Source organism: Cygnus atratus, chromosome Z, assembly GCF_013377495.2.
Source record: "Cygnus atratus isolate AKBS03 ecotype Queensland, Australia chromosome Z, CAtr_DNAZoo_HiC_assembly, whole genome shotgun sequence".
Classification (NCBI taxonomy): Eukaryota; Metazoa; Chordata; class Aves; order Anseriformes; family Anatidae; genus Cygnus; species Cygnus atratus.
Window position 1 is genome coordinate 1592524 of NC_066396.1, and position 25618 is coordinate 1618141.

The 25618-nt window shown below is 44.6% G+C and overlaps 1 protein-coding gene across 1 annotated transcript in view; it reads right to left on the bottom strand.

Moving 5' to 3' along the window:
• DCC (DCC netrin 1 receptor) overlaps positions 1-25618 on the bottom strand; it is a 280795-nt gene that overhangs the window by 99424 nt on the left and 155753 nt on the right. Inside the window, exons 10-12 of the mRNA XM_050716343.1 lie at positions 23519-23667; positions 22902-23040; positions 16744-16793 (exon numbers count right to left, since the gene is read on the bottom strand). Coding sequence (XP_050572300.1) covers positions 16744-16793; positions 22902-23040; positions 23519-23667 — 338 coding nt within the window. The remainder of the gene's footprint in view (positions 1-16743; positions 16794-22901; positions 23041-23518; positions 23668-25618) is intronic.

Below are 25618 nucleotides of genomic sequence, written 5' to 3' on the forward strand. Positions count from 1 at the left end.
GTTCCTAATACGAACCTTGTTTCTGGATAAATTTACCTAAGAGGCCTTTCAGGTCTTTATTCTAGTGGCATTCAAGCAGAAATCAGCTTTTACAGAGGCAGTGGAAGCTCTCAGCCAGGCCAAAATGTGTCTGGAGGAGCAGGGCTCATGGAGACCCAAGCATGAGGTGCTGGCTTTTCCTTACTTCAGAACAATTATTCCTGTGACTGAAACACAAAGGAGCCTTCTCCAGATGAAACAGACCTCCTCGAGGTTCAAGCACCTCTAACGGAGGTGCATCCTCTCTTGAAATGTTGCCAAGGACGAATGGAAATATCTTAATTTTCATGGCACTGAATTTGCCAGGCAATACAGATGTGACAACACTCCTTTCATCGCCAGCGTGTAGGATGGTTTCGGTAAGAAATAGGTGTTTTCAGGGATTCTCTGGCATCAAAACAGCCATTTCTTTTACCAGGATGTTGGACGTGTCCTGTCGTGTTCCTTTTCCCTGCTCACGTCTGCCACCGGCCCCGGGCTGTGCGGTGCTGACCGTGCAGCAGTGGCAGGCGACGTGCTGTGCAAGACAATCAGCAAATCCACCTCCGTGACCAACGTGCTCGCTCACCGGAGACACTAAGTAAAGTTCAGGCACTGGCAACACTATTTACTGAGCTGCAGAACAGAAGACAGTGTATAATATTGTCTATTATTCAAGATAAGAAAAGGATGAGAAGTACTAAATCAGGCAGGACACAGGGAATAGCTACGGCTATAATTATCAGTGAGGTAAAATACGTTTGTTTGTAAATATCTTAACACAAAACCACACAAAAAGGTAGTAAGAAGTGCCAGAAATCCTTGTGATCGCTGTTACATTGGTGTTTTGTCACGGTGTGTAGCACGGTAAGGTCTTGGGCCTGTGTTTGTACACATCTGGAGTTCACATTAATGCAGGTAATAACAACAGCAAGTGCAGTGATGTAACTTTTATTTTGCATGCCCAGTCTAACGAAAATCTGTCCCTCAGGGAGCTCTGCACACGAGTACTGGGAAGAAGAGAAGAGCATAAAGTGTACACAACTGTAAATGTCAATGGCAAGGCAGCGCTCGCGATGGCACCCAGGGGCATAACGAGAAGCAGCGGAATAACATTAAGAAAGGGAAAATTTAGGGTGTTTCGGGAAAGACGGATAGTGATACCAGTGAGTTGTGTGACAGGGACACTCGAGCAATCCCCCGGCTGATGCGGTGGGAAAACACCACCACTTAAACACTTTACAAGTACCCGGGGGCAGCGGGGGGAGCGTTAGGGGAGAAGCAAACACCAACCCAAACCCATAAAACTGGCTGCTGGGAACAGCGGTACATCAGCCGAGTGGCACCAGAGGACACAACAACTCCTTCCAGCTCTAATTTCAGTCATTTCATAGGGCAAACCTTGACCCAGAAATTATTTGCTGATTCACCATGACCGCCGAAACAACCCTCTTACGTTCAAGCAGTTAACCTCAGCTACAAGTCCCTTGTACTCTGGCACAACCGAGTGCGTAACTTCATCACCGAAAGAACAAATAAAGATCCCCCTTCCACGTTTATTCCTAGTTTTTTTTTTTCTGATGATTTTCTTCTTTAAAAGGTCGATATGAAAAAAAAAATATATTGAATTCTACCAATTAAAATGCTATAGAGAAAATACCTAAGGACAATAAACCGACAGGGTACTATTTCTATTGATGCTACCTAATTCTTTGCAATTATTTGAGTACGAGAAATGTTATTTCATTAACTGTCCTGAGTAGGTATTCTGCAAGACGCTGCTGGTTTGTTTCTGGCCTTCTGGTCTATGCTGAAAAATCAACAGAATTATTGAGCTTATGGGGAGAGAGACATTATTTTAAGGGACAGAGGGGCAACATGCCTCCTTCACCCCGGTCCAAGGCAGTGGCTATCATCATCACTCTTAAATTAATCGCAGCAGCTGAGCCAGGTCAGCACTGACCCCAGCTAGGGGCCCGGGAACGCACACCATTCATTACAGACACGCTTGTAACCAAGGGTGAATAAGGGAATATTTTCTCCTGGTGTTTTCTCCTGTACCAGCAGAACAAAGCCGTAACTTGTAATCACGGGAGCAGAATCTGGGAGAGTAAATGGGCTGGAATAGAGACATAAACCATGCAGAATGTGCGGGGACAGAGGACCTGCATCTCTGCATCGAAACTCGCTGTAATTACAGCTCTCCTGCTCCTGGAAGGCAAAATCAATACGGAGTTAATGGGGCTGCGATGCTGCCCGTGCAGCAGAAGGGGAGCAGAGCCATGGCCGTGCCGATATGCACCCTACAGCCCAGCAGAGAGATGCTGGGGTGACTTCCCCAGGCCACAAGAGCCCCAAGGAATGGGAAATCCTAGGGAAAACCATGGGAGGTGTGACACAAAGCAGGCTGCTGCATGCTGTCCCTGCTTTGGAACAGCTGTTTTCCAGATATGAGGGCTGCCCTGCATCAATCTCCAATCTTTCCATCTTTGCACCGGCTTTTGACTCGCTTCTTGTGTTTGTTTTCGACTGCCTTTTTGCTTTTCTACTCTAAATTGTTACAGAACAGGATGCGTTTGTGTATTTCTTTTATGCAACGCACTAAAATGTTGCTGATTATCAAACACTCCTTAACTTGCTTGGCTCATAAATGAAAAATCAAGGTATAAAGCAGAGAGGGACAACTCTCTGTGAAGGCAGAAGACCCATTTTTCAAAACCTGCCCGCTGCTGGTGGACGCAACCACCAGCCAGAGGGCTGTGTAACCCCATGCAGTGAAACTACAGTTTTCACACCGATGAAAACGTACCTTTTTGTACCTTCTGTGACCCCAAGCACTGAGAAATGGAAACCCCGATCCATGGATATGTGTCCATCCCTGGAGGAACACTCCTGCTTTTTTTTTTTTTCTTTTTTTCATTTGCATGCATTCTTCTTAACAGCAATAAAAAAAAATAAAATCATGGAAAATGTCAAAAATCGCATAAATCCCTACACCCCGCTGCCAAGCTGCAGAAGGGAAATTTTCGTTCACAAATGGCACCGGGCCAATATAGCTGCAGATAGTAGAAGAACATATTGCCAACGTATCCCTCTGCATAAAAAGCAATTAAAAGATGATGGTAAGAAATGCTAAAGAAAATGAGGAAAGCACAAGCATTTGCCATCTTATTTTTTTGTATACTAAATAATACAATAAAAATAAAACCCAATTAAAAAAACTCTGCCAATGCTGCAAAAATCTCACGGCTCGTTACAAGCCGTCGGAAATCGAAGGCAGACAGACACCCAAATTATCTCCCATCTTGAACCAAGTGTGTCCCGGAATGAGTTACTTCTGGGTTTATGCCAGACTACAGCTGGATCCCAACTCGGTAAACTTTTACAAGCCCTTCCAAAATTTCTCGTGGCTCATTTTGTCGTGTATCGGCGGAGGAAAAGATCCTTGCCCTAATGAAATAGGTGTTTGCAATAAATGCTCAGCAGCTGGTTATGTGACCGGACACATCGCCTAGGCTGAACTCCTTCCATATGCTCTTATTTCCCTATGTGAGTGGCTAAAAGACCTTCAGAGGTTTGGGGAGCAGGGAAATGTGCAAAATTATATTTGGCATGGAACCTCCCTAAAATTAAATATGATTTTCTGCCTCTATTTCCGTGCCAGTTTTTTCTTATCTGAAGCATTTTTGAACCGCCAGTCACTCAAACCATCCCGACTTCCAGAGTTTAGATGCGAACCCATAAAATATCGAGCTCGGGCAAAAGCAATTAATGAGTGTTTTCTTTTTCAAGGGTATTCTCTAGCGAATAACACCAGCTAACCGACTGTGCGCCGGGCAAATTGCTGGCTGGGGTGATTAAATCAGGGCTTCTCAGAAGCAACATGCCTGTCAGACTTCATCGAATTTGGTTACGTTAACACAGTTTTACTTTCTCAAAATGTAATTAGCAATAAATTCAATGAGAGGCTTAGATAACATCTTTCGAAATAAATAGGAAATGAGAAAACGCCGGGAGGGACAAGAAGGTGCTGTGGGCAAAGCACACCAGGGGGAGGAAAGCATACCAACCCAGCAGGTTTTTGGTGTTTTTTAAAAAATTTGTAACTAAATATATATATATATAAATCATGTATATATAGGTGTGTATATATATATATATAAATATGTCTCTGTAATTCTGAGGAAGAGCCATGTAAGGTTTTTTCCAAAATGAGCCTGTGAAATGCTGCAAAGAGCACCAGCGGATGCATTGCTCCGCGGGAGCAAGCAGTGCTCGGTGCAGCCAAAGAAAGTCTCTCCTTGTCCTAAAGGACTTCCAGGACTTTAGGAACACGACTTATTCATAAGCTTCTAACTAGTCTTAGGATTAGAGGCCCCTGCATTTGACCGAGCCAACCTAATTCTCTTGTGTCTGTAAGGAAATGCTCTCGGGGTGTCCACGGGATTGGCTTCCCGCAATGAATCCCGATTCGCAGCTAATTCTAAAATCTCATTAAGCTCAGAAGAGGGCTGGCGGGACAGCTGCCTGGCAGCATCCGTCACAGCAAGGGTCTGAGGGATATCCCCAACCCGGGCTGCAACCCACAGCTTCCCTCTGCTGCCTCCAGCCTGCCTTTACTGCAGCAAACCCACCCTAAAAAATAAATAGGAACAGAAGACGTGGCATGCCTATCCATTTTCAGGCAGCGTTAATCTTTACCTGGCACGTCCAGATAGATAGCCCAGGCCAATAACTTAGAAAATAACAATTTTTCTGCATAGAGCACAGCAGCTGCTCTGGCAAGCTCCCTTTTTCGCTATGCTTTCCCTCTGGTTTCGTTTCCATTCCTTTTTATGGCAAATAACAAACGGGAAACGGGATGTTGGTGCTTCAGCCCAATGATGTTTGGACTCTTTTTTTTTTTTTTTTTTTTTTTTTACAAGCATATTTAGGCTCTGCACTCGACTGTGGCACGTAGCAGCTCCGACGAGGTTTTTAAACAGCTGGAAACTTCTGAAAACCTCAATAGGGATGCTGGATATAATGAACACTTAAGCGGAGCTGCAGAACATCCGCGCTGAAAATAAACTTATGAATATGCAGGAGATAGTGTAAAGTTTGTTGCGGGATATTGGGGGGAGCAGTTACGTTTAAATAGCAGGTAAAGAAAGAGAGAGCAAGCAAAACGCGCGAGGTTTTCGGTTAAAAGAAACCTGTTTGATGCTGGAGTCACTGGAGGAGCAACAGAGGGTGCTGAAGCAGTGAGACCTGGGGGACTGAACTACCTGCGGGACTGGAGAAGACAACCGCCTCGGGCTAAAAGGCTCCAAAAATGTCAATGAGAAATTTCGACCGCTTCTTTTTGGCCCCGATCAGGAGACAGAGCTCCCGAGTTTTCCTCCTGGCCTTCCCATAGCATAAGCAACTTGCAAACGCTGATGAAATGAATTTATACGTTCATTTACCAGTTTATTTTCACAGCACTCCCGTGGAAGGGATGACGTTATCCCCTTCTTCCACTCGAGTGGGGAAGATTAAGCTCCGCTACTTTGGGGTGCCGCCTTTCAGAGGGGAAACCTGGCCTTTTTATGGGAGCTCATCAAAGGTCGGCTGCTAGATGGCACGATCAAACTGAAATAACTCACGAGTCCTTAGATGCGTCCTGTGAATAACAATTTGGCAGATTATAGCTGTTTCTTGCACAAACCTGCCTCTCGGAATAAAAAGCAGGGGAACGTATTTATGCATTTATTTACGCATTCCCCCTCCAAAAAAAGCCACAGGGCCAAATACACCGGTGGCATACAAAGCTCAGGCGAGGCAACCCTGGCTGCCTGCTCAAAGGAAACGTGCAGAAGAGGTGTTTGGGGACACGGGGATGAAAGGGAAGCCTTGCACTCTGAGCCAGCTTAGGAGGATCTATATTACACCTGAAAAGCTACCGATAATTTCTCGCTATCTTTATTTGCTCCCAAAAACTGATTGTTGAAGCGGCGTGTGGCTGAGCAGGGAATAATGTCGGTGCCGTGGGACGGGACCAGGCTGTGCTAAAGAGCTGCGCGGCTCCTGGCAGCCGGGAGGGTGCTGGTGGCTGCAGGATGAGATGCTGAGGACAGGCAGCAGCGCTCGGGGACCGTCTGACACGCAAATAATAATAAAACACCGGTGTACTGACATCGCTACAGACTGTTATGGCCTGGCAGCTGGTAGGGGATGACAGGAGGCACGGAGCTGAGGAGCGAGCTTGGTCCTGCTTCGTGGTCTGAATATCATCATAAAAAATGTCATTCCCCCATTCCAGCTCCTCGAGGACGAAGATTTATGAAAAGGGAGACCACTTCAGCAACCCCAGGCTGCTTATCGATGGGTTGAGGACAGAGGAAAGTAAAAGGAATTATTTCAAAAGTGGGAAGTTACCATCCGGAAATGAAGGACCGCTGAGCTCTCACGTGGATGCCCTCCTTCAGCGATAAACTGGCACTCGGTTGCTGGAGTTTCAAGGAGGCTCACGCTTCACCGAAACCACAGCTTTACACCTGAGAGCATCTGCATGGAGGTTGAATGCCCTTTCATTTACGTACATTAACCTTACAGCTTTCGTTAACCTGTCTTTGCTCTCCAAACAGGTCACACCCCCGCTCCCGATGCTGCTCCTCGTCCTGCTCACCCAGGATCTGGGATGCTCTGGGATCACGCTGACCATCTCCCGATGCTGTAGCACAAATCCTGCAGCACAGACCTTCACACCCCATACCCAAAGCGTCCTTACTTTGCTGTCAGTGAGTTCGCATAGCACTGGATGCTGCTCCTCACCTGCTCCGGTGTGTTTCTCCCACTTGGACTTGCCCGTGTTCGTCTTCTCGGCATTATTTGTGTCTTTAGCAGTGCTACTCCCTTTTACAACCCTGCTGTTCTTTTTTTTTTTTTTTCCGTCCTTTTTTTTTTCTTTTTTAATTGCAAGATGTTCCCCAGTCACAACAATTCCAGCAGAGGCATTAGAGCACAGAGGACTAAATAACAAAGAAAACCACAGAAAGCCATGTGCGATGAAATCTGGCAGCACTGCAAAATTAAAACAGAGCGAGGCAGAATTGGAGATGAGTGAATTATTTACAGGGAGTAATTTGTCTTCCTGTCTGCTCGCAGACGAGGAACTTGGTTGTTTCCTCCGGCTCATTCAAGAAATGTGAACAAAACGTTACTCCGGGATTCCCTGATACACGCTAAAAAGGCTGACAGAAATTCAACCTACAGGTCACCTAGGATTACGTCTGCTTCTTACTGAACAAGAGTGGAAGCTTTCGGATGGTGACAATTTGGATAATCTGGTTTCTGCCCAGCAATGCTCATGGTCTGGGGCTTCGGCGCCGCGTACCCTGTGCAGTCGGCTCCCATCAGGGCACAGTAAATAATATAAATAACATAAACAACACAAATATCACTGTGCTCCTGGACAGAACGAGCACTTCAAACCATCTCATTCTCCGTGAAGAGGAGGAATATAGAAGAAACTTGGAAATTATTGCACTTGCTGGCTCCAACGTGCAATTCTGGAAGGCACTTAAATCCCTAATTCGAGGCCGAATCGCAATGGCGATCAGAAAACAGACAAACATATTTTGGAGATGCTTACGTAACTTCGAAATGAAACAGGACTTCAGCAAGCTACGAATTTTGGGAACAGAAAGTAGGGCACTGCCACAGACAGCTGGAGCAAACCCACAGAATTAAACCTTCGCTCCTAAACCAGTGGGGATTAAATCGCAGACCTGCCAGTTCTCAACCCAAAGCATCCCCTCTTTCTATTAGTTTTCAAATTTTTGCTGGGAAGGCAAGCAGCTCTGCCACGTTGAAATGTTTCCTCTGATATTAAAAAACAATGCTGTGCTTATCAGGACTAACGCGACGCCAGCAATTTTCAAGGAATGTGTTTACAAATGAATCGACTGTTTACCCCAACACATCAAATTAAGGGGAAATATATTTAGGAACAGATTTGTGCTGCTTTGGTTGGTATGATTATAAATTATTTTGTCAGCCTCGCTGCCTAATTGCTAAAGGATAAGGATCTCTTAAGGGAAAAAGCAAATATTAGAACAAGCGAAGAGCAGGCTTTTTTTTTAGTGCCTGGGAAAGCACGCGAGTGTGAACCAGCCCCTCGATCTCTGGCTCACCCTCGTCATCATCACAGTGTTTTTTGGAGCAATCTTCTTTTTCTGTTTCTCCTTTCCAGCCCAATGAGTCAACGTGGGGCACAAAGAGAAATGGGAGAGAGCTTTTCAAGGCTGAGGTTTTACTGTGGAAACCTCAGATTTGGAAGAAAACCATGGTTCATTCACTCACCCAAAGGAAGGCTCACAATCAAAAAATATTGCTGTATACATCTCAAGAAAAAAAAGTCAAAAAAATCTACTTTGACTGAATCCATCGCTCTGTGCATGTCATATGCCACGGGCAGATTTTTCAACCTGCATTAACATTAGGCACAACTGCATGGAGCATTGAGAGTCCTTTACCTCTCCAGTCCTTTACCAGACTGTGCAAAAGTTAAAAAAAAAAATAAAAAAATAAATCAAATGAAATGTTCATGATTCAGCAAAATCACTGAATTTTATTTTTTTTTAATATCCTGCAACTTATTTTTTGCTCATAGTTTAGAAGTGAAAACTGTTCTTTTTTTTTTTTTTTTTTAATATTTAGTGGCTTCTTCACGCCATGATTCTTAAGTACATCTAATCCATAGACGGATCCATATTATTAAACATAATAAGATAAAATGCAGTATCAAGTTATCATGCACTTTAGGTGAAGACAGACCGTACGAAACCGACCTCATCCCGGAGCAGAGCTAAAAGCTTCAGAAGTTGCACGTGCAGAAGCGCAAAGCATTGCCACGATAATGCTGCAAATGTTGCTCACATTAGAAAGGAGATTGGTACTTTAACCTGGGATCTTTCTTTCCAAAGCCAGGCAGAGTTGATGTTCTCCTGCACGGGGACAGGAGCTTACAAACATTTCGCCTCCTTCCCCTTGGGTCCCATCGCACCGGGGCACGGCAGCAGCTGGTATCGGCTCCCTGCGGCCGCCCGCAACCTTGCCTTTCTCCTTCCCCGGCTCTTTATGGCTTCTCTCAGAGATACCCGGGAACATAGAGCTCTACTAATCAGTGTCATAGCTCGTTAATTTGGTTTATTGGTCTCTGGGTAAGCCTCGCACGCTGCACCGTTCGGCAGGAGCCGAGTCTTTATCATTAAGAGAGAACTGCCCAGAGCTCCCGCTCGGCGTGTTGCCTGCTGCATTAAGTGGCTTAATAGTATCGCTACATTTATCCTAAATGAAAAGGTGGCCGGAACATTCATCACCTCGAACAAGGTTTAATCAAATCCCATAACATAATGAACCTGCCCAGGTTTGCCACCGTAACCTTTGAGGGTTTCTATGCGCTCAGCAGCGAGGTATCGGACGTGGACGATGCTCTTAAGTTCTCACGGTACTCAAGATAAATAGCTGGAAAAAGCTCTTGGAACTTGTGCCACGCAAGTATCTTGACGTGCACAATTACAGTGTTTCCCTGATAATGACACGTCTTCCAGCTTCATTAGTTCAAGGGATATTTACGGAGAGAATGACCCACAAACAGTTTTGGTCTCAGAAATGCGGATACTCAATGTTGAGAAAGAGAAGGTATCGATCTACGAGCCATCAGAAACTTTTCTCCTCTTAAAGGTTAAGCTCAGTGCTTGTTTCTATCCTTCCCTAATAAGTAATACATTTAAAGGTTAAAGATCTCTTTCTCTGTGGTCTTCTCCTTAAGTAATATCTTTAAAGGTTACTAGCATTGTTTCTAGAGGACACTTCACTAAACAGTGGCGACAGTCATTTTGATTTTACCTTTGGTTCTTTTAAACCACTCAATATCGATTCCGACATGAGATGCTCCTAGACATCATTCATATTTACTTTCTCAACTTGGATAAATACTCTGACCGTTCATCATATTTTCAAAAACAATGCTACTTCACCCTGCGTTGCTTCATCTTGCAAGAAAACACAATTTTATCTTGCCTCCAATCTCACTTTCCAGTATACACAGCTCATCTTTCCCTCCTGCCATAACATTTACATATATCTGAAGAGTTTCAGCCTCCACGGTGCTTTATAAACGTTAGCTAATTACATAAATTACCACGTTTTTCACACTTGGCAAATATCATGTTAAAATCCAGCTTAACCACCCTGCTGGTTCTTCATCCTTGCTGTACAGAAACGTCACCAGGCAGCGCGCTGGAGTAGCAGAGGAAAGCTTCTCCTGATTTTTTTATACTCGTCGATTCAGCCATCATCCCTGCTGCTGGAAGGAGAGGTTTGGTGGATGGCAATGAAGATGTAGTTTGTTTGACGGTCTGTCTTAGCTCTATCGCCTTGATTTTCCCCCAAAACCACCACCAGAAGGACCGTTTCGGTACACAGAAGTGCCTCAATTAGCTATTTTGTTCGTGTTTTGGCAGCAGTGCTCTCAGCGAGTCGATACCCGGGAAGGATGCTCAGCATGGCAGGGGGATGGCAGACAGCAACATCCCCTTGCCAGCAGCCCGCACACCCTGCTGCTTTCTTAGGTAGATTTAAGCTTCGTTGGCAAGAAAATGGGTAATTATACACAACGTTCATTTGGGAGAAAAATGCCTCCCGTGCCAGCTAAATGTCTGACACATGATGATGAAAGGCTCTAACCAGGATATATGGCACCTACTTGAAACAGTCCGTCCAGCCTTAAAAGAAACATCCTTTCTTGATATTGCTTCGTCATAAAGGGCCCAATCCATCCTCATCCTTCAGGGAGCCCGCGACGCTGCACCGGGATGATGTACAGCTCAGCAACAATTCCTGTGAAGCTTTGGATGCATTTATAGCACATTTTAATGTACGTTTGGCAGCAGAGCAATTTTAAGCAGCTGAGCTAAATGCAGCCTGACAGAATGGTTGATCTCCGTGGCTGTGCGCCGCTTGTCTGCAGCGCAAAGCAGCCTTCAGACCCAGATGCTAAGGAATGAAAAAAAAATATATATTTTTCCAGTGGCAGCATCTGGCTCCGACGTGTCACGGAGCATCCCAAGGCAAGTGTCTTCCAGTCTGCATCCTCTGCAGCAGCAGAAAGCAATTTGGGGATCAAAACTGGAGCGAGGAGGAGAGGAACTTGTAACATCCTACTGTAAAAATGATGAAAGCGTTGTTCCACAGATTGCTAAAGAGCTGATAGTTTGGTGATGACGTTAATTTGGAGACCCTTAAACATCATTTAAGATTCCAGCTGAGCGGCAGACCTCTGTGTAGGTGATGGAAAACTTCCGATGTGAGGTTTTTTTTTTCCTTAGGTCCCAGGTTAACGTAAAGCATCCCATACATGAGCACCTATAGAGCAGGCAGATGCCCAACTTCAATTGCTTAAGTCCTCTGCATAAAATAATTTAGAAAAAGGATGGAAAAACAGCATAAAAAATCAACGTGATAGAAAAAGTACAGCTAGCTCAGAAGGACCCATCTATTAGGACATTTAGTGGCACTCAGCACCTCAGGCGCTGTTCTCCATTGCAAAACATTAATGTGTTTGAACACAATTAAAAATGGGGCTAGCTGATGGGATGCTGACCGCATCGTGCCCTTGTCTGGGCTCATTACAACATCAGGCTCAGCCACGAATCCAGCCCAGCCATCGGGCTCAAGCGCCACAGCCCCTGGAGCAGCCCTCCACAAACCCACAGCTAACCTTACTCTAAAATCAGGCCATGTTCCCCATTTTTGTCCAACTTCGATAACACCCCGAAGCCCTGAGCGGGTCCAAGTTGCCATGAATATGCAGCATCTCCAGAAGCCACAGTTGTGCGGTGCTTAGGCAGTGTGAAATTAAATGATTTGTTCGGGGTAGAGGTCCTGCTACCCGCCAGCCTACCCCTTTCGGCAGCAAGATATGTTTGGCATAGCTGCAGAGAGTTCAAGATGTTGCGCATTACAAAGATTTTGCTAGGAATAATTGACCACATGAGGCAAAAAGAAAGGAAGAGTTTTGCTCGGTGAATGTTAAACAATACAATTATTCACTGTAACGAGCTAAGGATAATAGGAAAGAGCTGCAAATGTGGTATTCAAGGGTACAACCCGCAGCTATCACTCACTTAAGCCAAGTTCTCCTTTGTTAAATTTGAAACAAAAGCCTCTATTTTCCTACCGTGAGCCGGTGATGAAGACAATGAAGAATCTTCTTCCTGCAGTTTATTTACAGCACTTCCAAAAATCTCATAAATGTTATAGATGTTGGTTAGCAAACGTTACAGGGCATAATGACAATGAACTTTTTATTTATAGAGACACAGATGCACAGCCATGAAATGATAGAAAAAAGAGATTTGTTAGCGTCCTCCTAATCTTCAGTCCGGATTTCCATACAGAGCCTCTTCTACGGGATAATTGACAAAAGTTTTATATAAAATAGTGTTTTAAAGGTGACTTTCTGGGCACCTTTTGTGTGCATAAGCAGGTGATGTCCTCACCTGCACTCTCCCTCCACCGCTGCTCCATGGGTCCACTTTGTCAACGAAATGAAACACGGCGCAAAATATCGACTTCAAGCAGTGCTTTGGGATCACACTTGTTCTCTTTAACAAGTTTTTCACAGAAAGGTTTTCTTTCAGAAGACAAAAAGTTTGGCAATTTGTTTAGCTTGGAACTGCAAGTCTTGTACTTTTTTGTTTTCCAGACGCCTGCTGTGAAAACGGTCCCCTTTCTGACCTCTGCTGACGAAGGTTTGGTAATTGTCCCATTGTTTTTGAACAATGTGCTCAATGTTTTTTCTAGAAGGAGAAGCTGTAGGTGCAGGTATTTCTTTGACAAAACTCTATTAAGCATTGGACGTATCCTTTTCCTTAGCAAAGAAGGCTGTTTTCAAATGAAATAAACTAGAAACGAGTCTCTTATTAGAAACAAGACACATGTTAGTAAAAAGAGAGGGCAAAAAAGGGCATTTTCAGCTTTCATGTTGAATTAGGTTGACACACAGAATTTAATGGCAACAGAGATATATGCACACCTATGTGCATATCCCTCCCATCGCTGCTCTCTTTTTTGCTAAACTGGACACTGCACATAATTAATTCATAGGAAAAGAAAATCCAGAATTATGTAGAAAGCTTTGAAAGACAATTTCTGCCTGAAATAACTCTTCGTCGCTTACTACCGAGAGGCCGGCAGTGGTTATTTCTAATAACCAGCCAGCGGGGATTACGAGCCCCCATGCCTTTTGCCAGTTTCTCAGATCAAATTGTCCTCTTAATTGTCTCAGTCACGTCTGCGTTGCGATTTACAGTGAAATCTCTTTTAGGCAGAGAACTGTATTTCTGTCCCGGTCCTCACCGTTATCAATTCTGATCTGACTGAGGTCTCCAGTCCCAGAGCGCCATCAATATTAAGCAATAATCACGATAATAGTAATTCACATCAAGCATCTTCCATTTGCTTGGCCGTCTCCGTTACGTTATTAAATTAATAGATCTGCCAGCACCAAAGAAAAATAGCAGCAAGACAGAAATCTTATTAAACCGGAGATAAAAATTTAAATAATTCTGCAAACTGCCAAAGCAAGTCTTGGGTCTCTTCTGTGCGCGGCTCAAACCCAGTTAGCAAACCATGATGGCTGGTTATTTGTTTTGATTGCATCAGCCCGTGCTTTTTAAGCGTTTAATTGAATTAATTCTCAGCAAGTGCTGCCAAGAGAAGAAAAACAAGAACACGGGCAAGACGAAGACTGCAGAAGTGCAATAGTCTGGGTTATTACAACCTTTTACAAAGGTGAGAAACTGCGTACAGTTCTTTGCCTCGTTAGGAGTCACATTAAAAAAAAAAAGGGCAATAGCATTTTGGGGCACGGTCTTTGAAGATGGTTCTGCTTGAAAAAAAACTTCTTATTCCTTGAGATTTAGTGAGTTTAGCTCATTTCTGCTATATTTGCTGTTCCTAGTTGCCTAAATGTTGATATTTAAACTTTCGTCCCATCTTATCGAGATTTGCTGCGGTACGTGGGTGTTGGCACTTCCCTACATCTTCACTACCTGCAGGACGCGGTCTAGGAGAGCGCAGAACAATTCCACATCACTTTTTCTTTCCAGTAAAGATCCACGATACACCCCTAAAACACCTTTTTACGCAGGTGCCAGCCTGCGAGCTTTTGAAACTGATACTCTCCATTAACAGTAGGTGCTTTGGAAAGCCATAGATCTCCTGTGCAGAAGATGAATTTTGGAGGAGATACTCAAGGCAGACTCTTTTACCCCACCTGTACAAAATAATGCAACCTATAAATGCAAATAACCCAATAATATATCCCAGGGTAGGAGCATCCATGCCCCATCCCATGCAGCGTCGTAATCCGTGCCTTATTTTCTATTTTTGTTCTAAGTGCTTTAAACGGAAGCGATCATCCCAAAAGGTCACTAACCATGACCAACTGCTCGGTGACATTTTAACTCGAGAGTAAGGAAGGAAAGAGTAAACACAAAGGTTTGGAACAAGATGCGCCAAGACGACAATGCCCTTTGGGCACTGCATGTAAGACGAATTTAAAAGTAACTGCAGCAGAGGGAATTTTAAAATAAAGATCCAGAATATATGTTTGATGTTATGAAAACAAGCAGGGAAGAGAAAGATCAGCCTGACAGGTACTCAGTAGTCCCGACAGATCGGAGATCCTATAAATGTTCCTTAAATTGCAGTTCATCCTATTTAGTGAGCTTGGGGCTCTTGCTTCTGGGCAGCTGTGCAAATGAAAGTGGTGAGGATCATGTCCGAGGGGGCATCCTGATAAGACACGACGGGTGGGAATTTGCACTTTTCTTTCATGTTCTGAAGTTTGAGCTTTCCAATGTCCTAATGAGCCAGCGAAAACCATTGAGATGAGCTCCAAAACAAGAGCTTACGCAGTGCTGGTAAATGTGAGGAGTAAATAAAAAGGAGCAATCTCACCCATCTCTCCGAACGCATTCAGAAGTAGCACTCATCAAGCAGGAAGCGCAATTAACACCTATTATGTACAATATTATATTATGAAAGAATATTAGCCCACTCCCATCAGCGACATGGAAACGGTACGGATTTTTCTAAGAAGGGAATTACGGCGTTGAAATGAAATAAATGAACGCTTCAGAAGAAAATTGAGATGTGCTCATTGGAATAAGCAAGACGACAACAGACCTACCTGCACGTGGTACATATAACCCCATCAGTAAGATATTTCTTCCCCACCCCTCCTTTCCCTCAGGACCAGCTCTGCTTCTCGTTATTCCCAGAGACTTTTCTATTTAATCATGCCACAGTTATGTTTATACAGACGTTAATCTGTAATCAGGGAACAGCTTCTGCTGTTCTCACCTAAGTTTAAGTGGCACTCCTGTTGCTGAAGCCTCTCTGAAAAATCACTGCTGCTCTTTAGAACATTTTTGGGGTGTTTCAGGGCTTATTTTAATGAGAACTTGAAAGGAAATGAGGCTTTTCATTTCCCATGTGCATGGGAATACGTGGTCTGTCCACCTGAGTAGCCCATAAAAACATTTCTGATGCTTCTCCCTACTTCCCTTAAATGCCATAAAGTCTCACAGGGTTGAATTCAGACATGGAGAAGGAAGGAGCTGGGCTGAGAACGAGCCAGTTGGTGCCCCCACATAGGGAAAACCTACAGCATTGGTAAACTTGTTACAGGACAGGAGAATTCGTGTTGGACCTGCACGGCAGGGATGCTCAGAGGTGTCGTGGCTTTGCAGCAGGGTCAAAATTCACTTTTTGAATCCTATTTATGCGTTAGACAAAACTCTTTTTATAAAATTATTCACATTATTATTCACACACAGTTCCATTTTGCATAGGAAAATACCACAGCACCTCATTGCCTTTTATCTTTTTCTCATATGAACCTCCAAGAAATCAGAATACACGGTTTCATTCACGGTTTTGCTACGATTCACTGATTTTCAGTTAGTAACATACAAGTTTTTTCTTGCCTTTGTTTCTGTCTCCTCACCCCAATCCTGAAATATGGTACAGAAATGTCTTTAAAAAAAAAAAAGCACTGAGTTTTTCTTCTAATGAGATTTCACCCGAGACACTTTTGTGTGAGTCAATGCAAACAGGTAAGCACGCAAGAAAGCAAAAATAAATCCTCGCAGAACTCCTTAAGATCTCAAAAACATTATTTTGATCCTTTCAGGTATGGCCATCACCACTTTTTTGCATTTTACGGTGACACAGGAAAAGTTGCAATGGCAATCCCAAGGAGGGATTCCCCAAGGGGAACAGAAAACCTTTCGGTAGACACACTTATACCCGGAGAACCACATTCTGTAATGGCACTCAGTAACATAGCTGCAATAGAGACACACCAGAATAAGACCCGAAAAGCCACGGAGGAGTAAATCCCTCCTTGATTCTTGGCATCGACAGCACACCAGGCTAATCTCATTCACCAATTCCCACCCACCTCTGCTGGACTGATGCTGTAGGAGGGATTTTTTTCCTAATTAAGATGTTTTTGGGCATTGGTGGCATTTGGGCCTGCGGAAAGGAAAAGTGTAACGCCTCCCGAAATCAAATTCAGCTGCAGAGGAGGGATGAGGTGCAGATGGCGGAGATGCAGAGGCTACCGAAAGCAGGGATACCTGCACACAGGATCACCGGCCACGAGACGCTGAGCACGGGCAGACTTACCCTGGAGTTGACCACTTCCAAGGAGACGTTCTGGGGCATCGCGCTGGGCACTGCAAGGGAAGAGAAACAGAGAGAAGTGGGACATGGTGCCATTAAGGTCCGAGTCCCAACAAGCTACACCCAATATTTCTCCCGTCGGGCAGAAAGGAGTGAGGTTTTTACATGTGGTTTATAATCTGCTCACAAGCGTGCAGATAATCCAGGTGGCACTTCGGAGGTCCCCTAGGGAGAGAAAAAACCAACTGCATCTGCTCATTCCTTCTCATTTGTGATAGACCTATTTGCAAACCCTTTAAACAGCCAGTCAGCGGGTTCCCTGCAGTGACACTGACTACTGGAATTCATTTCTTTGTTATCATCTCGGTCCAAAATGGATAGGGACAGGGCACAATTTTTTCTGGTATTTATCCATCAAGGTAAGTGCATTTTGAGGACACATCACACGCAGACAGACCGGGCGCTCCTCTCACCGCTACCTTGCTTTTACAAGGATGCTAGGAGGGGAAAAAGGGCATTTTGCCTCCAGATGTTACTTAAAAAGCAGGGTTTTACATTAAGGCTCAAATGTGACAAAACAGCCATTCAGGTCATCCGCAACCAAGTATTTCCTGACGAATTTCTTCCTGTTTTCCACTCTGTATACATCTCCTTCCAATCTGCTTGCACAAGACCGGTTCAAACGTATATTCATTCCTCCAGCAGATGGCCAATATTAATTCAACTGCTGAGGAGCCAACAGCTTTACAAATATGTTCTTAGTTGTGATGCATCAGCTCCCTGACACGCACCTAAAGCTTTATTTTCCTTCTAGAGAAATAATGCCTGCCTAAGTTGGCCCTGAATTTGGAAAAAGGAACTGAAAGAGGATCATGGTAAATACCCAGTTTAAGAAGAGTTGGCAGCCTGATGCATTAGGGGAAATGAGAGAAAATGATTTTTCAGTGTACAGTTATGAATACATCAAGCCAAAGCTGTGCCGTAAGCTGTGCTGTTTAAACCATTTTTATGTGACGTTAACAAGAGCACTCGGGCAAAATTATTGTTTCAGCTGCCCACGTTTAAATTGGTTCAGCAAAGATCTACACCAATGATGTCAGACCTGAAGCATCTTAGAGATCGAGCGAATTAATTTTGTTTATTTAAACGGAGTTAAGAAGTGTTTGGTTTATTGTCTATAGCTACCTGAATGGGAGAAAGACTTCTGGTTGTAGGGAATAATTAAATAGACAAAGACCTGTGAACTGGAATCCATGTAGAAATGGGACATACTTCTCACCTTCTTCAGAGTTGAGTGAAAAATGGAGGAGAGCGACACCTTTATCACCGAGCAAAATGTAGACATGACTCTTTTTGTAACGCGCTCTGGCCAAAATGTATGGGACTGAGGAGAGAATGAATGGGTGAAAGCCAACGTATTATGCAGAGGAGGACACAACAGGGACCATCGTCTACACTTTCTCTGTGCATCTATATGGACCAGCTCCAGCCCAGCCCTTTACACCCATGGTGTAAAATCCCCTCTGACCTTGCCAGCTATGATCCTCTAAATAATGTAACAGGCGCTAGAATAAGACCCAAGTCCTGTACAGGGAGGATGGCAACCGGCCCTATAAAAGATCCTTTCCCAGATGGTTCAAACCAGCGCCGACAGCCAGCCCTGGTGCTGTTTCCGTCTGGTCACGGCTACTTTCGATGACCAAATCCCCAAAGTGCAGCTCCTCAAAGCATCCTCAGTGCACAGGATTAATCCTGCAGTAAGGATTTGAGACAGCCAGTGCTAAGTCATTTGCCGAGGCTAATATAATAATATTTTCAATACAGAAGAGGAGAAGCAACAACAGCTAACCAGGAAGGTCCTGCTGCCAGCAAAGTCCCACTCTGGTACCATTGTATTTATGAAGGCTCCGTGGAGCATAAAAAATAAAAAAAATGATGCGTTTGAATTACAATAGCCTGAAAACTCATTGTCTGGGGGCAATGGTATAGCAAAGTGAGCAGCTGCGATGGCAGCAGCAAAGGGCTTCCGAGCCACCTTTCCTCTTCGTTACTGACTTTTATGTTTTATCGCTGCTACGCATTATTCTCCTACCAGACAAACTTATCTTCATTTTTCCTTTCTTGTTATTTGTTTGTCTTTATTTTTCTGATTATTTCTCTTTGGCAAACACTTGTCATATTTCCCAATTCTGTTGCATGCGTACATAATTGATGCGCGCTTTATCTTTCCTGCCAGATCTTCAATCAATAAGAGAAATAAATCCAGACCTGGCCCAGAATCGAACTCAATCGGCACAGGGCAATGCTGGGCGTCTTCATTCCTTGTTCTCCGCTCAGTCGAGGAGTTTTCTGCATTACCAAATCGGAGATTACCAAATTTAATGTCTGGGCTTGCACAACAATCAGCCAATTCCCCTGGCAAACCAAGCGCCTGAGAGATTACAATTACCTCCTCCGCTTTCCCATCTTGATCAAATAAAGCAATCGGATGCACCTGGTAAAAGTTTTGTTTACTATTCCCAGCTTAATGATGCCGTTAGAAATTAGAGCAGAACTCATTTCATCTCGCGTTCGCTGTGCGATACGCGACGAGTAGAGACGGAAGCATCCAGGGATAAATTCCCGGATGGCACGGGGCGACTCTGGGGTGGAGGGAGCCTCAAATACACCGACGGAGCCTTGCTGCTTGCTTGGTGTCTAAAGCTGGGTGAGATGAGCCTCACTGCTGATCACTTACAGATGGGATGAACGTTCATACGGCAAGGCAATGAGTTTTGGTACTTCTAACTGGTGAAATAATAATAATAATAAAAATGGTTCAGTTGGAAGAGACCTTCAAAGATCGTCGAGTCCCTGGGCTGATCACTTTAGGGCCAGCCAAAAGCATTGAGGAAGGCATTGTCCAAAAGCCTCCTGAACACTATGGGCTTGGGGCATCCATCCAGAACCTCTCCAGGAAGCCTGGGCTATAAATTATGTTTAAACCAAGTACTCGGGAAGCATGAAATAAGACCGGCTGCCAATTGCCGGGATTAAATGTGTTTTGATAAATTCACGAGCATGATAGCTCAGAGCATTTCTGAGATGGCACACGGCTCGGCCAAACATTATCGGAGCTGTATTTTAAACAGAAAACTCGGCACTGAAGATCCAGTCTGCTCCTTGATCTGGCAAATCCTGTCCGGGGTCCGTAGCTCCTGCAGCTGGGTTGCCACACTCAGTTCCTTTTATTGTTGTTGTTTTTTTTTTTTCTCAGATTATAGATTACATCCCAGAGCTTCAGAGTAAACGTCTGCGTACAGACCTGCAGGATCCAATGGTACAGGTGTCTTTTTTTTTTTTTTTTGGTGAAGCTACAGACCGTATCATACAATGTACGGCAAAGGACTGGGATCGAAAAGATAACCTGTGCAAGCACACTCGCATTCCCAAGAGGAAGGCAGGCTTAAAAACGATTCTGTTCCTTTTACAAGATGAAAGGAAGCAGACCAATCCCAAAGACTTCTCTACCAGGGACTGGGGAGCAGAAACGAATCCTGTCCACGAAACTGATGTGGATACGGGGAACTGCAGGCTTTCTCCTCCCTTCTTTATCGCTCACCAATAAACCATGATGGATTAATGGCTTTGCCTCTCCTCTCTGTAGGTTGATAGCTGTGCACGAGTTATTTCTTGCTGTTTTATTGGTCTTCCTCTGGCAGAAGGGGCCTTAACCCTGGAAAAGGTCTTTTTTTTTGAACCATAAAAGAAAGGATTGCAGGACGGTTTGGATTTGTGCTCTCCATTCCCCTCCTCTCCTTCCGTACAATGAGATGCTGACACTGCCACAATAAGAAGGATGAAAAGAAATCCTGGAGGCATTTTCTCTTCTTTTATACCTGCTCCAAACACTTCATTTCCCCATTCTGCAGATTTACTCCTTAGAGGGGGGTTTGGTTTGTGGGAAAGGCTTTAAAACAAAACTAGAATTAACAGATTCTTGCTTAATTGCAATTACCCTGGGATACTCCAGGTTTCAAATGTCATCTAGATATCGAGGATGAGTTATTGGTAGAGAAAGAGCCCAGGAAGAGCCTCCTCTTTAGCAGTGATTTTTGTTCACAGACAGGTGAAGCGTTTGAAGCACTTGTGGAGGATAATTTCCAGACTCATGAATAACAATCTTTTCCCTTTTTCACTTATGATGACATTTAAAACCAAAGTGGAGTACAGGGCCGCACTTCTACACTTCACGGCGTGAATTAAATCTGCATACATTATGCAAAATATTCATTTTTCACTTGTTTTCCTTTTGTTTTTATAATTATAAGTGTGAAGTAATTTATTCTGCCAAGATCCAGCCCGTATTAGCAGGGGAAACTGAATTAACCGGGTAGACAGAAGCAGCACTTGAAAAAATAGTGCAGAGGTGTCAAATATAAAATAACAGTGCCAAACGAGCTGGGGGCTCGTGGATGGATCCCTCTGAAGACAGAGCCTGGAGTAAGGCAGATTAAAATAGCACCTGCTCGGGGTTTCCCCTACACCTTGTCCCCTCCACATTGCTCCTCGAGGGGGGCTCCCAGGGGATGTCACCAACCCATGCATGACCTGGGGACTGTGTTGCAGCCACGTCAAACAGATGCAAGATGCAGATGCTTCTCCAGAGCACGATATCCCCCTCATCTGCTGTTTTTCTCCAGGGTTTATACAGCTTCTGCTCCTGCTGCCCAGAAACTCGTATTGATTTTTTCAGCTGCTCAGCTGTACAGAAGCGTTCAGAAGCAACCGAGTTCACCAGACAGACAGAAAATCGCCATTCTTAACCTCAGACAAAATTTTTCAGCTGGTTTGGGTAGGATAACCAGGGAGAGATACCGCATTCGTAATAAAATTAGATAAAAAGTGGTAGATATAAAGGGACAAAACTCAGACACCCTCTTTTCTTCATTCATTTTTTTTAATCCTAGCATCAATCTCCAGTGCAGAAAGGAACCGCAGTGAATGTGTGGTGGGACTGATGGGCCTCTGCCTGGGGCACCCCAGCAACCTACTCTTCACCTCCTACCGGATTTTAAAAATCACGCTGAAAAATAAACATTTTTCCATAAAGATGACCTTGAGTTAGTGATCCAACCCTAGGACAAGCCAACTGGAACTCCCCTACCTTCCTTTAGCAGCACGGGTGAAAAATAAGTTGTCAGAACTGTTATCAGAACAAAAACAGTTTATAAATTTCACTACAAAAGCTCAGTTGACACCTCTTGGATCATCTTTAAATGAAATGTTGGCATGGAGAAAAATCCCTCCAGCTGTGGGGCTGAGTCGGGAACTGTTCCTGAAGCACTGGCACCCTCCCACCTCTGCTCTCCCTTCTGCTTTACAGGCTCTCTTCTCCCCTTCATTTAATCCTCCTTCCCCAAGCAAGTATCAGCTATTCTCTTTTAACAGTAAGGGCTGTGTTTCCTCCTAAAACCAGTGAGAACTGCCTGGCAGCAAAAAATCTATTTGGAAAAGTCAGCCTGATGGAGTTCCTGCCAGGGCTTTGCATGCGCCCACCCCACTGAAAATTTTTTTTGGTCCTTTTTAGGTTTTTACACCTTTGTGGCCAAAGTAACTCCAATATATTAATTCCTGCTTCGGCCAGGTAGAGGAATCAGGCTCAGTGTCTTCAACAGGAGTCAGGCAGGTGTAAACTCTGTGTTGGCCAACACAACTAAGTGCTTCCAAAAAAACCCAACTCGGTGTACGTCCCCAAGTCTGTGTGTCCCAGGAGCCTGGGGAGGATGATGGGGCAGTCGCTGTGACCGAGCAGAGGGTGAAACACGGACACATCTGCTGCCCCACCATATAACGTGCAAGGAAAGGGCAGGCAGTTGTGTCCTCCAATGCCATTGTAATGAAATAGCTACGGGGTATCCACACCTGTGCTCGAGTTAGAGAGAAAATAGAGCTGTGCAGCATACTCATTATTAGATATAGGTATAATGAAGTGAACCAATTATCCCTGGAGATGAGCATTAGCTCAGAGCACTGCAGGCAGGTTATGAATCTCTGGTTTCTGTCCTGTACACTGAATAACCAAATTGCTTCTTTACTGTTTCTTCCGCAACGTGGTGGGTAGAGAAAAAGCATCATGACCTCAACCCAGCAACCCTTTGGGTCTTTCCATCTCCACTTACCATCCGAAAGCGTGGTGACGGTGACATCTTCGGTGGAGACGCCGGGGCCGTAGCGGTTGTAGGCCAGGAAGCGCAAGGTGTACTCGGTGAACTTCTTCAGCCCCTCGAGCCGGTAGGAGAGCCCCTCCACCTCCACGTTCTGAGCACACACAGACAGCAAGCGATCACCAGGAGTAATGCGAACAGGGGTGAGCGGTTTGGGGACCAATATGCTGCTCTTTGAGTAGCTAAATCCTTATTTAAGATGGAATAAAGGGCAAATTCTAGCAGAAAAAGTTGTTACAGACATGCATCCGCAACAGGAACATTTACCATGAGCAGCTGTCAGTCTGGTGAGAGGATGTGCCATTTCTAGTCTGGATTTGCATTATTTTACCCTCCTACAATAAACCTGGAAGAAGTTACAAGAAGCAACTAAACCCATGTATTCTACAACGATCACACGTACAACCTGCTACCAACATCTTGATGGCTTAGCACGATGTGAAGGGGGAATCCTAACGGGTCTTTAAATGGCATTTGGCGTTATGCTGAAATTTCAGAGTAAATAGAAGAGGGCTTTGACCACCACGAAATAGCTTCTGCAGCCCAGGCTGGATTCCCCCTTTCCCACTCACCTGCTCCCTTCCCGTCGCCGTCTCCGTACAAAAGAGCCTGTAGCCTTGCACGGGACCGTTGGCGTAGGCAGGGGGATCCCAGGACACGAGGATGGAGGTAGGTGAAGTGGACACAGCCCGCAGGTTTTCCACTGGCCCTGGCACTTGCACTGCATGGGAAGGAAAGGACCGAGTGAGATCTCCGCTCCCGTGCAGCTCTCAGTCCCCACACGCCGCGTGACCCTCAAAACTTAGACAGTAAGAGATGAAAGGGAGGCTAAACCCACAAAAAGTAACACCAGAACAAGGTGACAACGTTCACGCAGGTGAGGGAAGACACCCAGAGCAGCCCCATGGACAGGAGCCCATGGGTCTGGCCTGGCTGGACACAAACACATCGGTACCCCCCGATCAGCAGTGGCACGAGGTTAATCCCGCCGAGTCGCAAAAACCTGGAAGCACGGAGTGACGTGATGGATTTGAGCAGAAGAAACCATATAGCTTGTCCTATATAACCCCAGAAAACTGCTTGGAGCAGGGCCCGGACCAGAGACCTCCCCCAGCCAGCATTACTCCATCATCTGCAAACCCTAATTAGCCCAACAGAAGCATAACCTCCAGTATTAATGTGTAGTCCCAGCTCTGCCCTTAAATAATACCCATGTGTGCACAGTGCCCAACGCTTACAGAAATTATGGGACCGTAACGAACTCAACTTATAAACCAAATAACGACAATAAAAGAATTAAAATACCTGGTCCTTGAAACTGTTATTTAATTTATTTAATCCGGTTTGATTAGTACTGAAACTAGAAGTTTGCAATAGTTTTAGCCCTAAATAGAGATCACTTGAAATGCAAAATGGAGGTTGCTTTAAAACCGGATTGCGGTGGGTGAACAAACGCAGAAGTCCTCAAACGCCAACCCCAAACAATCCCTTGCCATTGTTAAAGGAACAATAGCAGGTCACCTTTTGTTATGCAGACTGTCTCTTAAAGTGCTCCAATTTCACTCTGCATGCAAATTATCTCACAGTAACTACATCACACTCAGCTTGAATTAGTTCTTAAAACAAAAGAGCTGAAAATCTTAATAAACTCCTACAAGCACCAGCAGTCGTCCTCCTGAACATCAGTCACGGCGTGCCTCCGTTGGACCAAATCCCAGCGGCGAGCGATCTTTTGAGGAGAGAATACCTCAAGTTTATCTGCGCCTTCATCTTGAACTCCAGCAAAATTGGATGAAAAAACGAGCGATAATCGCAGCCAAAATGCAAAGGTCGAGCAGGAGGTTACTGCTGAAAACCTTCAGCACCAAATAGCATCTTTTTACTTTCAACAGAGCGCGTGCCGCAGCGCAAAACAAACTCACCGGCTATTGTGTGCCCGGCACGGCACCTGCACGCCTTTGATCACACGCAATTTCAGTTTTAAATGTTTACATTTGAAATATTTTTTATTTCCTTCCCCCAGCTTTCCCTTTTCATTCTATCTCACGTTTCCGACAGGCGTTGTAACGTGCTTGCGGTCTCGATATTTGCAGCGCACACGAAGCATTTCGTAATCTTTCCTGATCCCTTCTGACAAATAGTAATCTGGAGAAAATTGGCATTAGGTTTTCAATCTTTTCCTAAATTCTGATTTTTCTAAGTAGCAGAGAGGCTCTAGAACTGCTTTACTTTCCATTAAAATGAGACATTAAATCGTATTTCTTCTGAAGTTGGTCTTTTACAACTAACAGCGTCCTTTCTCTGAGAAAAAAGAAGCAAGCAAGCAGGACTGGCAGAAGAACAGCACATTTTCTGTTACTATGAGCTCCACGTAACACTTCAATATATTCCAAAACCCACTGTTTCTCTGAGAATGCCCTCCTGCTCCCATAAAAGATGAGTTCAGTAGCTCGGACTTTTTCATAAACACAAGCTACAACAACTGCTTGCAAACGTTTTGCTGCTGCTCTCCCGACTGTCAATTTTGGGGTTATTTGGGGGAATTTCTCCTATTCAGGAGTCCATATAAAAGCAAAGAGTTCACGTGCACTTGGCAATACCTCAAGTGCCTCCAGAGAAGGTCCCTAACTCCATCCCTCCTCCCATCCTACAGAGCACAAGTGCTGCACATC